At 34.0% G+C, this 12,396-nt stretch overlaps 1 protein-coding gene across 3 annotated transcripts in view; it reads right to left on the bottom strand.

Annotated features, from left to right (window-relative positions):
• The window catches only part of HDX (highly divergent homeobox), a 190,084-nt gene that overhangs the window by 121,348 nt on the left and 56,340 nt on the right, over positions 1 to 12,396 (bottom strand). For all 3 annotated transcript variants that reach the window (XM_016204496.2, XM_087813596.1, XM_016204497.2), the window contains one exon: positions 4,702 to 4,755. In XM_016204496.2, coding sequence (XP_016059982.2) covers positions 4,702 to 4,755 — 54 coding nt within the window. The remainder of the gene's footprint in view (positions 1 to 4,701; positions 4,756 to 12,396) is intronic.

The raw sequence follows: 12,396 nt of genomic DNA, 5'->3' as shown, positions 1-12,396 counted from the left end.
TTCTCATCATCATCGGTCATATTTTTCTGCTTCTTTGCATTATAGTAATTTTTGATGGATGACAGATACTATAAATTTTATCTTGTTGGCTATTATATATTTTTATATTCTTAGGATAAGATTTAGCTTTGTTCTGAAATGCAAATAGTTTACATAGAAACTGATTGATCCTTTCTGGATTTGCTTTTAGGATTTGGATTTGTTAGGCAGAGTAAGAGCAATATTTATTCTATAATAAACTTTCTGTGTGTTTTACAAAATGGACCATAAATTATAAAGTTTTTCAGTCTGGCTGGTGGGAAAGAACACTATTACTGGCCCATATGAATACTGTTATTCCTAATATTTTTAGATGATTCTATTTCCAGACATATTTTCTCCATTCACATGGGTATTCAGTACTCCATTGACTTCCAAGAGTAACCTTTTGCATATTTCCTGAGTTCTTTTTCTGCATAGCTCTCTCTTCTCCAATACTCTGCCCTGCAACTCTAGTCACACTCCCTGGACTCTCACACTCCATCTCCTCAACTCAAGGAACCACTTCAGGCCTCACCTGGGCTTCTGTTTTCTGCACCATAGTCTTGTAACTTTCTCAAGGCAGTAATGTGGGCCAGGAAGCTTAGCATCACTATTATCCATTGCCTATGGTAGACAGTCACTAAGGTAGCAACCTCATTATCTCACCACATGGTTTTCATGCTTTTATATAATCCCTTTCCTCTGAGTATGGTGGGACCTGTGTCTTGTTTTTAACCAATAGAATATAACAAAGATGATGAGGTGTCACTCTTGTGATTGTGTTATATTATAAAAGGCTTTGTCTTACTAGCAGACTCTCTCTAGAACTAGCCTGGCGGCTTGCAAAAGTAAGTGGCCATTTTTTAAAAGCCTACATGACAAGAAATGGTGGGAGACATCTGGGAATTGTGGGGAGCCTCTAGGAACTAAGGAGGGCCCTTAGAACTGTATGTAGCCTCTTCTAGGATATGATAGTAACCTCAAGCTAACAGCCAGTGAGAAGACACGGCCTCAGTCTTATAGCCACAAGAAATGAATTGTTCCAACAACCTGAGTGAGTTTACAAGCATATTCATCCTCATTCAAGTCTCCAGATGTGAATGTAGCCTAGCTAACACCTAGATTGCATCCTTGTGAGACCCTAAGCAGAAGATGCCTGGATGGATTCCTGACCAGAAAAAACCTGTAAGATAATAAATGCATGTTATTTTAAGTTGCTAAGATCATGGAGATTTGTCAAGCAGCAATTGATAGCTAATATAGACAAAGTAGTTCAGCTATCAACAATTTTTTTGTTTTCTTTCATTTAAAAACAACTGAGTTTTCCTTGATTTATGAAGGATAGTTTTGACAAACAGAATTATTGGTTGAAAGGTATTTTCTTTAAACATGTGAAAAATACTGGCCTTCTTTCCTCTAACATTTTAGGTGAAAAATCCATTACTGTTGGTTGAATTGATGTTTTCCTGTAGGTAATGCATCATTTCTCTCTGGTTAGATTTAAGATTATTTTTTTGTCTTTAGTTGTCAGAAATTTAATTATGATGTGTCTAGGTGTGGATTTTTTGCATTTATCTTGTTTAGAATTCACTCACTTTCTTGAATCTGTGTTTATGCTATTTTTTCCTCAAACTTGAGAAATGTTCAACCATTACTTCTCTGAATGTTCTTTCAGTACCATACTCTTTCTCTTCTTTTTATGGGGCTCCAATAAATATGCAAATATTGAATGGTTTCTTATTGTCCCACAGTATTCTGAGGTTCTGTTTATTATTTTTCAGGATTTTCTCTATGTTGTCTTAGTTGGGTAAATTCTAATAATCTGTCCTTAAGTTCATTGATTCTATTTTTTAAATCACTACTCAAATATTGAGTAATAAAGTTATTTTTAAAGTTTCACTTATTGTATTTTTCAGTTCTATAATTTTAATTTGGTTCTTTTATAACTTTGCTCTTTTAAGAGTTTCATTTGTTTAAAAGTAATTTATGATTTCTTGTTGAAGCATTTTTATAATGAATGTTGTAAAATCCTAAAATCTTTGTCAGATAGTTCCATTACCCAGTTCACCTCAGTGTTCATTACAGTTGATTTTCTTACACTTTGGCCATTATGATAGGAGATTTTTGGTTTCATTTAAATCTTTTTTTTTTAAATCAGGCAGTCATCCAGTTATGTTTAGTGCACAAGTCTTGGCCTACTTTTATGGGTTGTGATTTCAATTATATTTTATCTTCAGAACATTTGTGGTGTTATTTTAACTTGTTTGATATACCTGGTGCCACTTGGGCTTCCACTGATCCCTACTGCTACAATCTGAAGGGACAGAGGATAACCTCCAGCTCAAAGGATTATTGTGGAGAGACACCTCTTATTGGTGCAACCCAACAGATCAGTGTCTCTAGATGGAAAAATAGATTCAACCATTAGATTCTGCATCCTTCAGGGATGAGTAGCACACTTTCTGGCTGGGCACTTACAGTGTCCTGATCACTTTTGCTGGTACTAAGCAAGCCATCTGGTTCTCTAAGTAGGAGAAAGAATTATCTGACTAACAGGGACAAAGAGGATTCCCAGACCAGGCTGTTTTTGTTTGTTTGGTATTGCTGTCTGGTATCTCCAGGTAAGGGAGAAGAATTTCAGGCCCAGTATGGGAAAAAGCACTTCCCCTGGTTATTTATTGCCCCTGAAGTTTCCAATTAATCTCCTTGAGCCAATGTAACCAAGCTCACTTCATGTCTTTGGGACTCCCATACCATCAATGGGAGGAATGAGCCTACCCAAGTTGTCTTTTCTTGTTAGATTGAGGGTCATGAGGTGCATAGCCTGTATCACCTTCTTCTGTCACCTTTATTATTTCTGAATGTGGGGACAAAATACCTGTAGTTCCTCCAAGTCTTGGAGTCCCTAACCAGTTGCTTTCTTTCCATCCTCCAGAGATTCTCTTTCATGATATATAGTTCTATTTCATGGAGAAGAAAAATAAAAAGGAGTCTACATAATCCTGCCTAGTTCTATAGCCTTAGCTTCCATTTTATGATCCCCAAACCTAACATACAATAATTTGAGTTATCTTTCTAAAAGTTTATTCATGTCTCTTTTATGATTAAATCCTTTAATAATTTCACATATATCAAACAGTTATATAAAAATCTCCTGAGGTACTTCATAAAATGCAGATTTAAGGATCTTATGCACACCAACTGAATGAGATTTGTTGAGAAAACACAATTTCAATGTAGTTCTATTACATTAATATTATAAACATCACAGCAGTTATAGCATAAACACAAAATAAGATTGTTAAAATATTAGTTACTCATCACTGGTAAATACTAAAGTACACTAATACTAATGTAAATTATTTAATGTTGACTGAGATGTTTATAGCAATCATGATTCAATTATATGATCAAATTAACTGCATTAATTAGATGTAGAAAAAGTATAATATTTTATTATCTCTGAATGCTCTTTAAAACCACAAAAACCTACTAAAAAATTATCTAGGGTGCTGATTACTGCATTTTATTTAAGGTTGCCTTTATAGTATATATAAATAATATGATCACAAAATATATCCTTTGAGATAATGCAGTCTTGTTGAGGTTTGGTTTTGCCAACTTTACAAATATTATTACAAGGTTTTTGTGTGCTGGGAGTTTTTTGATTACTGCTTCAACTTCCTCAGTAGTTATCAGCCTATTCAGGTTTTCTGACTCTTCTTGATTGCGTTTTGGAAGGCTGTATTTTTCTAGGAATTTGTCCATTTCATACAGGTTGTCCAGTTTGGTGGCATATAGTTGTTCATAGTATTTTCTTACAATCCTTTGTATTTCTGTTGGGTCAGTTGTTACTTCACTTCTTTCATTTCTGATTTTGTTTATTTGGGTCCTTTCTCTTTGTTTCTTGATAAGTCTAGCTAAAAGGTCATCAATCTTGTTTATCTTTTCAAAGAATCAGTTCTTGGTTTCATTGATCTTGGTATTGTTGTGTTGTTGTTTTTTTTTAAATCTCTATGTTATTTATTTCCTCTCTGATCTTTATTATTTCCTTCCTTCTACTTACTTTGGGCTTTTCTTGTTGCTATTTTTCTAAGTCTTTAAGCTGTAGGGTTAGATAATTTATTAGAAGAGTTTCTTGTTTTTTGAGGTAGGCTTATCATGCTATGAATATTCCTCTCAGGACTGCTTTCATTATGTCCCATAGATTTTGGGTTGTTGTGTGATCTCTTACCCTTACAGCATGGATTGACCTGAGAGGATTATGCTAAGTGAAATAAGCCAGTCAGAGAAAGACAAGTACCACAGGATCTCACTCAGATGTGGAATCTAATGAACAAAATAAACTGATGAATAAGATAGATACAGAGACATAGAACCATGGAACGGTCCAAAGAATTTCAGAAGGAAGGTTGAAGTGGAGAGTGGGGGGAGAGAGATTAATCAAAGAACTTAGATGCATATATACATGACCTATGAACACAGATAATAATGTGAAGACCTGGATGGGTTGGGGTGGATGTCTGGTGGAGGGGTTCAATGGGGGGGGGGGGGGGAAGAGAGACATCTGCAGTACTTTCCACAATAAAGAAAAAAATATCATTACATTTTTTTCAATGACATTCCTACTAAAAACACAGGGGAAAACCCATTTGTTGCTTTTAATGAAAGATTACTTACTGCTCTTTTTCTAGAACACCCTGTAATCCAAGGCACAGTAAGGTTTCCTGAAATCTGTGGAAACAACAAATGGAATCTCAGTAAGGTACTACTACTTGGAAAGCTGATAAACACCAAAAAATTCATATAAGACTTCAAGATAGGCTTTCATTCAGTGCATATTCCCCACCTAGACAATCCTGTTTCCTGACTGAACACAATAGATTGAGAAGGCCTTCTCTGGTGGAGAAATTTTAGAAGTGGTGCAAACTTCCCCTGGAGATTCAATAAAAATTCTAGGACATTTTTAGGGCCTGGAAGTATGGTTTAGAATCTATGAACAATAAAATTCTTACAATAAAAATGCAGTGCTCTGTGGGATGAGTTACAATAATTAAATTATTAACTGTAGCCTTTATGCTGCATTTTAGTTCTCACAATTTATTCAGCCCTAGCCAGTTTGGCTCAGTGGTTTGAGTGTCAGCCTGAAGACTGAAGGGTCTTGGGTTCAATTCCCGGTCAAGGGCATGTACTTAGGTTGCAGGCTAGATCCCCAGCCCCAGTCCAGGCACGGTGGGGGAGGCAACCAATCTATGTGTCTCTCTCACATGAATGTTTCTCTCTTCATATCTCCCACACATGAATGTTTCTCTCTTCATATCTCCCCTTCCCTTCCACTCTCTCTAAAAAACATCAATGGAAAAAATATCCTTGGGTGAGGATTAACCACAGTAACAAAAAAAGATTTATTCATCCTCCATAACTGTGAATTTATTTTTAAGCAGAAACTACTAAAGCAAATAGCCAGCAGCAGTTTACTACATCAGCATTGCCACACAAGGAGGTAGATACTACTCCAGTTGGCTTTGGGGGAGTGTTCATAAAGATCAAGGTGGTTCCATGAGCTGGAGCACAAGTTAGCCTGTGCTTTGCCATACTTTGTTCTGGGACACAAGGATTTGGAGTATTCCAAACTTTCACTTGTTTCTCCTTCTTTCCTAAACCCGTACTTCCTGAGAGACTGATAAGGCAAATCAATCTTGCTAAGTGGTGATATTGAGAATGTGGTATTCAATCAAGCACTTATTTTATTTGATAAATTATATTCAGTCATGGCTTATGAATTACTATTATGCCTACTAATAAGAAGTGATGATCAGTCAATGTAAATAGTAAAGTAATATCGTCAATTACTACCACCCCTAGCCACTACACTTGCCATTTTACTTTGAGTTCAAAATACACCAATATGCTAAGGATAGGCTAAACTGATATAAACACCAAATAATACTTTTACGAACAAATTTAAAAATAAATTTACTCAAGTTAAAATCTCACTATAGTAAAATGTCAATTAACTAGAATGCCCGAGGGTCATGAAGTTTGAATAATTTACTTTTTAAATGGTGAATGGAGAGTGATAACATTTCTATGGGAACATCCTTAAAAATATATAGTGTCTTGATTTCCCACCAATAATTGATATATGATATAAAATTTATAAAATAAATTGATTGCTAGTCTCAATGAAGGAGGTAAATCTGCTAAAATAATCACATAATATACTCTTGAAAAAATAGAGATATCCAACCATTTTGGGATATCTCTTCACATACTTCCATCTATTAGGATAATTTTAAAACTGGCTATATAAAGTTGTTAGAGAAAATATGTTAAACCGAATGAATTGCAAAAGACCCAATAACTACTGAAAACTTACATATAAAATAATAATACATATAATAAACATGGCTAATTGAATTTCTTTAAACATAGACATTTTACATTTTAAGAAAATAAAATGTGGTTTCCTGCTTAAGCCAATTATATCTAATAAAGAAAATGGAAAACTTCTATGAGCATATTAATATACCAATATTATAAATTCCATGAGATTTGGGAAGAGATAAAATTTCACTTTTTTGTTTTATAATCCTGAGGCACCAGTTACTTGATAATCAAATGCTATATTCAATTATCCTCTAGTGTTTGCTTCAAATCCATTCTTCATTTCCTTATGTTTTTGGTAAAACTCAGAATACCCAAGCATAGTAGTTGAATTTGTAAACTTTTCTGAATCATAGTACTGTATAAATAAGTTTCCCACCAATTTGGGAAATTTTGTTTGGTGCAATAGTGATGACAAATTTTCCCCCTCACCAAAAACTATAAAATACAGTATTTTCAATGCCAAGGTAATATACTTCTTGTTTAAATAATATTTAAATTCCTAATACATTTTTCAACACACTGCTTTGGAAAACTACAAAATTAATCTACAAGGAGCCAAGATGCATTTAACAAATACGTTATAACTTACACATCAAATGAGTACTGTATGTTCCAATGTAGAAAACTTAGCAAATTACAGTCATTACAATGGCATTGTCATTGTTGAAAGCATTTTGGGAACTTTTCTTTTGGAGTTGTTTGTTTATGATTCACCCAGAGATTCTGTCTCATTACTTCAGATTTCTTTTTCAATAACTGAAAATATAATAGCTCAGGTTGAACATCCATATTATTCATTAAAGGTGAGTAAGAATAAATTCTACTTTCCAAAATCAAATTTTCCCTCAAATAACGAAGACTTGTTACCACTGAAAACTTTAAAAGTAATCCTACAGGCACTTAAAACAATTGTAAAGGGCTTCAAATCTTTTTGACAAATTGAACATTATTGAAATAAGTGTAGATATCTTTCTAAGGTAACTTATTTTAATTCTAATTCTATTCAAATATTTGTTAGCCATTTCTTCTATAGTAAGTGCTGTTTTAGGTGCTACAGAAAATTTAAAAAAGACATGCAAAACATAATTTCCTGGAGGGCAAGACCTACGATCTGAGAGGGAAAGATAAAACAAGTACATGAATGACTTTAATACAAAGAAAGCTATGATAAGTGACTTAAGGGAGGTACAATAAATGAAGTGCTATAGACGGTCAAGGTATGGCAAAATTGCATGAACTTGAGGATTGATATCTCAGCCAAACCTTAAAATATGAGTAAAATTTTGATAGGTAGAAATAAAAAGAGCATTCTTGGGAAAAAGTGTGGCATGAGCACAGTGGAGTAAAAAGATAAAGTATCTTTGGGAATCGCCAGTTCAACTAGAACTAGAAATGCAATTAGGGTCACTTTGCGGAGGCTATGAATACCAAGGTACTTTTATATCTAATTCTATAGAAATTGGGGAGCCATTGAAGGTTTTTAAACAAATGGGTTGTATGGTCAGAATTGTATTTTTATACATTTGGATGATTAATTTGACTAAATGTGTAGAGTGAGTTGAATAAATATAGAAACTTTAATAATAGTTTAGTCAAGGGGTAAGTGATCTAGGCTTGGAACTAAGGTAGGGGAGGTAGAAATGGAGAAGAGAAATATAAAAGTTATTTCTAAGGAAAAATCTTGTGCATGACATAGAAGAAAACTAGGCAGTCTGGAGATTCCTGGAATAGTCTTTTTATGGCCATCATAAATCTGAATATAAATGCAAGGAAGTGCTTAATGATGGAAATCTGCTTCTCTTGGCTAAGAGTAGATACATGTATGTGGTTGTAAACTGGAATCACGTTATGTAGACAGCTAAGGTTTGTGAATCCAACTGTTATACTCTTATCTTTCTCATGAAAAATTAAACATAATAGATACCATAGATACTATATATCAGTCTATATTATACATTATCTATTCACATTATTGTATATGGTTATATATTAATTTGGAGACATCTAGATGCTTTGATGGATGATTTAAGAAGTTTTAAAGGAAACTGTACTATATTTCATTTTTTACAAGTTAAACCCTAAATATAATTCTGCTGTAATATTCCTGCTAGGTTATGAGCTTATTAAGGACAAGGTATCATGTTTAAAACAATTTAGTCTAACTATTTTTATATAGACACAGGGGATATACACAAAAAATACATTTATTTGATCTCAAAAATGTTTTTGTTATAAAGACAATTCTAAACATATGCAGGATATTCTACTTGAAATATTTAAGAGTGGTTTAGGGGTTTGGCAAAGTTCTTTTTTTTTTTTTTAAATATATCTTTATTGATTTCAGAGAGAGGAAAGGAGACAGAGAGATAGATAGAAACATCAATGATGAGAGTCATTGATTGGTTGCAGCCGCAATCCTGGCATGTGCCCTGACCTGGAATCGAACCCCGATCTCCTGGATCCTAGGCTGACGCTCAACCGCTGAGCCACGCCCAGCCGGGGTTGGTAAAGTTCTTATGTGAAGTATATTTTATGTGAGTCAGGAAAAGAAAATATATTATTAATTAGCATGTCATTAAGTGGAATTTGATTAATTGAAACAATCAAACAATAACTATGTCTTTTAGCAAAGTTCAGCAGTAAGAGATTCATAAATCAATGTTTTAGCTTTCCATCAGTTGTTTTGGTATCAGTTGAGTATTAAAACTTATCAATCATTCTGTTTTAACAAGCAGTGTTTCTTAGATTTTTTCAGTTATGAGGTAAAGTGCAAAGAGGACATTGCTGGGCTTGTGGGAGGCAATCAATAAACAGATTATTGATTGATTGAATTCACTTAGGCCTACATTATTCACTAGCTTCACTAGCTGAAATTTAACAAAAGGCCAAGAGTGGAAATATATACAAGAAACCATTACATGGAGTAGACAGTAGGAGGAGAGGAATAAGGTGCTTCAAGTTGAAAATAATGTGTTCAGGAGCAAAAGAGAAAATATGTAGTATCTTATTTTAAAATATGTCCCCTTCTCTCTACCAAGCCTGGAAAAGCTTTCAGAAGTTAAATAAACCTTACAAATGGAAAGTTCAGTACTACAACTTTTGGCCAAGCATCTAACAATTTTTCAAAGCACATGAATTTTTCTTCTGTTAAGTAATATGAAGCTAGGATTCAAAGAAACACACCCAGCCCCAGCAGGGGGAACCACAAGCTGTGGAGTGCTGAAAACTTCAAACAGAGTACTTTTCTGTTTGAAGGCCAGTCACAAACAGCATCCAGCATTGGCCTGCAACAGAGACCATCCAAAAGACTGGGTGTCCTAGCAGATCTACCTAATACATAAAAACAAATCCAAACAGGCAGCCAAAATAAGGAGATAAAAAACAAAAAACAAAAAACAAACAAATGAAAGAAAAAAGAATTCTGCAGAAGAAGAGCTAAATAAAATGGAGATAAGAAATTTATCAGGCATAGAGTTCAGAATAGTGATCATAAGGATGCCTAACAGAATGAAAAAAGATATGGAAATGATGAAGGAAATCAAGAATGACATAGTAGAAATAAAAAAAGAACACTAGAAGGAATAAACAGCAGATTAGGGGAAGCTGAAAAGTAGATCAGCAAAGTAGAAGACAGGGTAAAAAAATCAATCAGAGAATCAAAAAGAAAAAAAACAATTAAAAAACAGAAAGATAGTTTAAGGGAGCTGTGGAACAACATGAAATATAACAATATTTGCATCATAGGAATGCCAGAGGATGTAAAAAGTAAGCAAGTATTAAAGAACGTGTTGGAAGAAATAATGACAGAGAACTTTCATAACCTGGTAAGGAAAAAAGTCACCCAAGTTCAGGAGGCACAAAGAGTCCCAAGCAAGAAGAACCCAAAGAAGTTCACATTCAGACACAGCTTAATTAAATTGCCAAATATTCAAGAAAAAGAGAGAATCTAAAGGGCAGCAAGAGAAAAGCAATCTGTTACCTACAAAGGAGCTCCCATAAGGCTGTCAGCTGATTTATGATCAGAATCTCTATAGGCCAGAAGGGAATGACATGAAGTATTCAAGGTAATGCAAAACAAGGATCTGAAACTGAGACTACTATATCCAGCAAGGCTATGAGTCAAAATAGATAATGAAATAAAGAGCTTTGCAGACAAAAAAAAAAAAAAAAAAGGCTAAAGGAGTTTACCAGCATTGCAAAAAATGTTAAAGGGGATGCTGTAATAAGAAGTTGAAATAGAATCAGAAACATAGTCATAAAGAAATAAAATGGTAATACATAAGTACCTATCAATAAGAACCTTAAATATAAATGGATTAAATTCTCCAACCCAAGGACATAGGGTAGCTAAATGGATAAGAAAACAAAATCCAAATATATGCTGTCTACAAGAGACACACCTCAGAACAAAAGACTCACACAAGCTAAAGAAAAAGAGAAAGAGGAAAAAAAAACACCTTCTGGAGGACTTTAAGGGAGAGGTTGACAGCAATACAGTCACAATAGGGGACTTACCACCCTACTGACTTCACTGGATAGATCTTCCAGACAAAAAATCAACAAGGAAACAGTGACTTTAAATGACACAGTAGATCAGATGGATTTAATTGACATTTACAGAACATTTCACCCAAAAGCTGCAGAATATGCATTCTCAAGTGTACATGGGACATTCTCAAAGACAGACCACATGTTAGGACACAAAACAAGTCTCTACAAGTTCAAGGAGATTGAACTTATATATATCATGCATCTTCTGGGATATTGACCCCATGGAATACTATGCAGTTGTAAAAAAGAAGGATCCTTTACCCTGTGAGACAGCATGGTGCGACCTGGAGAGTATTAGCTAAGTGAAATAAGCCAATCAGAGAAAGACAAGTATCACATGATCTTACTCATATATGAAATGTAATGAACAAAATAAACCTATGAACAAAATAGATCCAGAGACATAGAAGCATGTACCAGACTGATAAATCTCAGAGGGAAGGCAGGGGTAGGGGTGCGGTGGAGAGAGATTAACCTAAAAACTTATATGCATATATGCATAACTCAAGGACACAGACAATAGTGTGGTGAAGGCCTGGGGTGAGGGGTGTAGAGTGGACGGGATAAATGAGAAGAAAAAGGGGACATATGTAATACTTCCAACATTAAAGATAAATTTTAGATAATGATAGTGTTTAGAAAATTTTACTAGCCAAAAAAGTTCCTGTAGAAGACAACCAAAATGCTAATTGAGATTTTTTTCCTAGATGATTTTAATAGTTAAAATTTCACAAACCACAAGAGATTAAGAACAAGAAACCTGGAATTCCAAGATGTTTCAAGTAAATTATAAAAAGTACTCAGACATAAGATAAGAAACCTGATTTCACCATACTGATTCTAAAAATGTCAGCTGTTAAAGAAAGTGGAAAGATTTAAGTAAAATAATATAAATTAATATGTGAAATTATTATGTTCTGATCCAAGAGCCCTGGGGAGAAAACAATTGCAAGTCTTGATCTCCTGAAATTATACTTTCTAGCATTGTAAAATAGTATCTTAATTCTACTCATGTAAAAAAGGACATTTGAGGTCATATACAAATTATTTGAATATGAAAATAAATTGTCAAGTGCTAGCTTTACATTCTAAATGCACTTATACAACTGAATGCAATGTCTTATTACATGTGTATTCAGAGATCACCTCCTTAAACAGCAAAATATTTATTGCTCTTATCAAGCTACAATTTTTTCTGGGCTCGGCTTGTATTCTTAACATAAATTGTGGTTCCATGTCTTCTCTTTGCACATGGCTCCTTGTTGCACCAAAAGATAAGCATTTTTAAAAAATCAAACAGAAAAGAAGGTAGTAATAAAGGAAATAAGGGGCAAAAATACAGGTCATACAAAAAAATAACAAAAATAATGGCAACAGTTAGTCCTTCACTATCAGTAATTTTTTTAGGTGTAATTGGATTCAATTCCCAAATTA

The sequence above is a fragment of the Miniopterus natalensis genome, chromosome X, assembly GCF_054644295.1.
Source record: "Miniopterus natalensis isolate mMinNat1 chromosome X, mMinNat1.hap1, whole genome shotgun sequence".
Taxonomy (NCBI): Eukaryota; Metazoa; Chordata; class Mammalia; order Chiroptera; family Miniopteridae; genus Miniopterus; species Miniopterus natalensis.
This window is presented reverse-complemented; position numbering and strand designations above follow the sequence as displayed.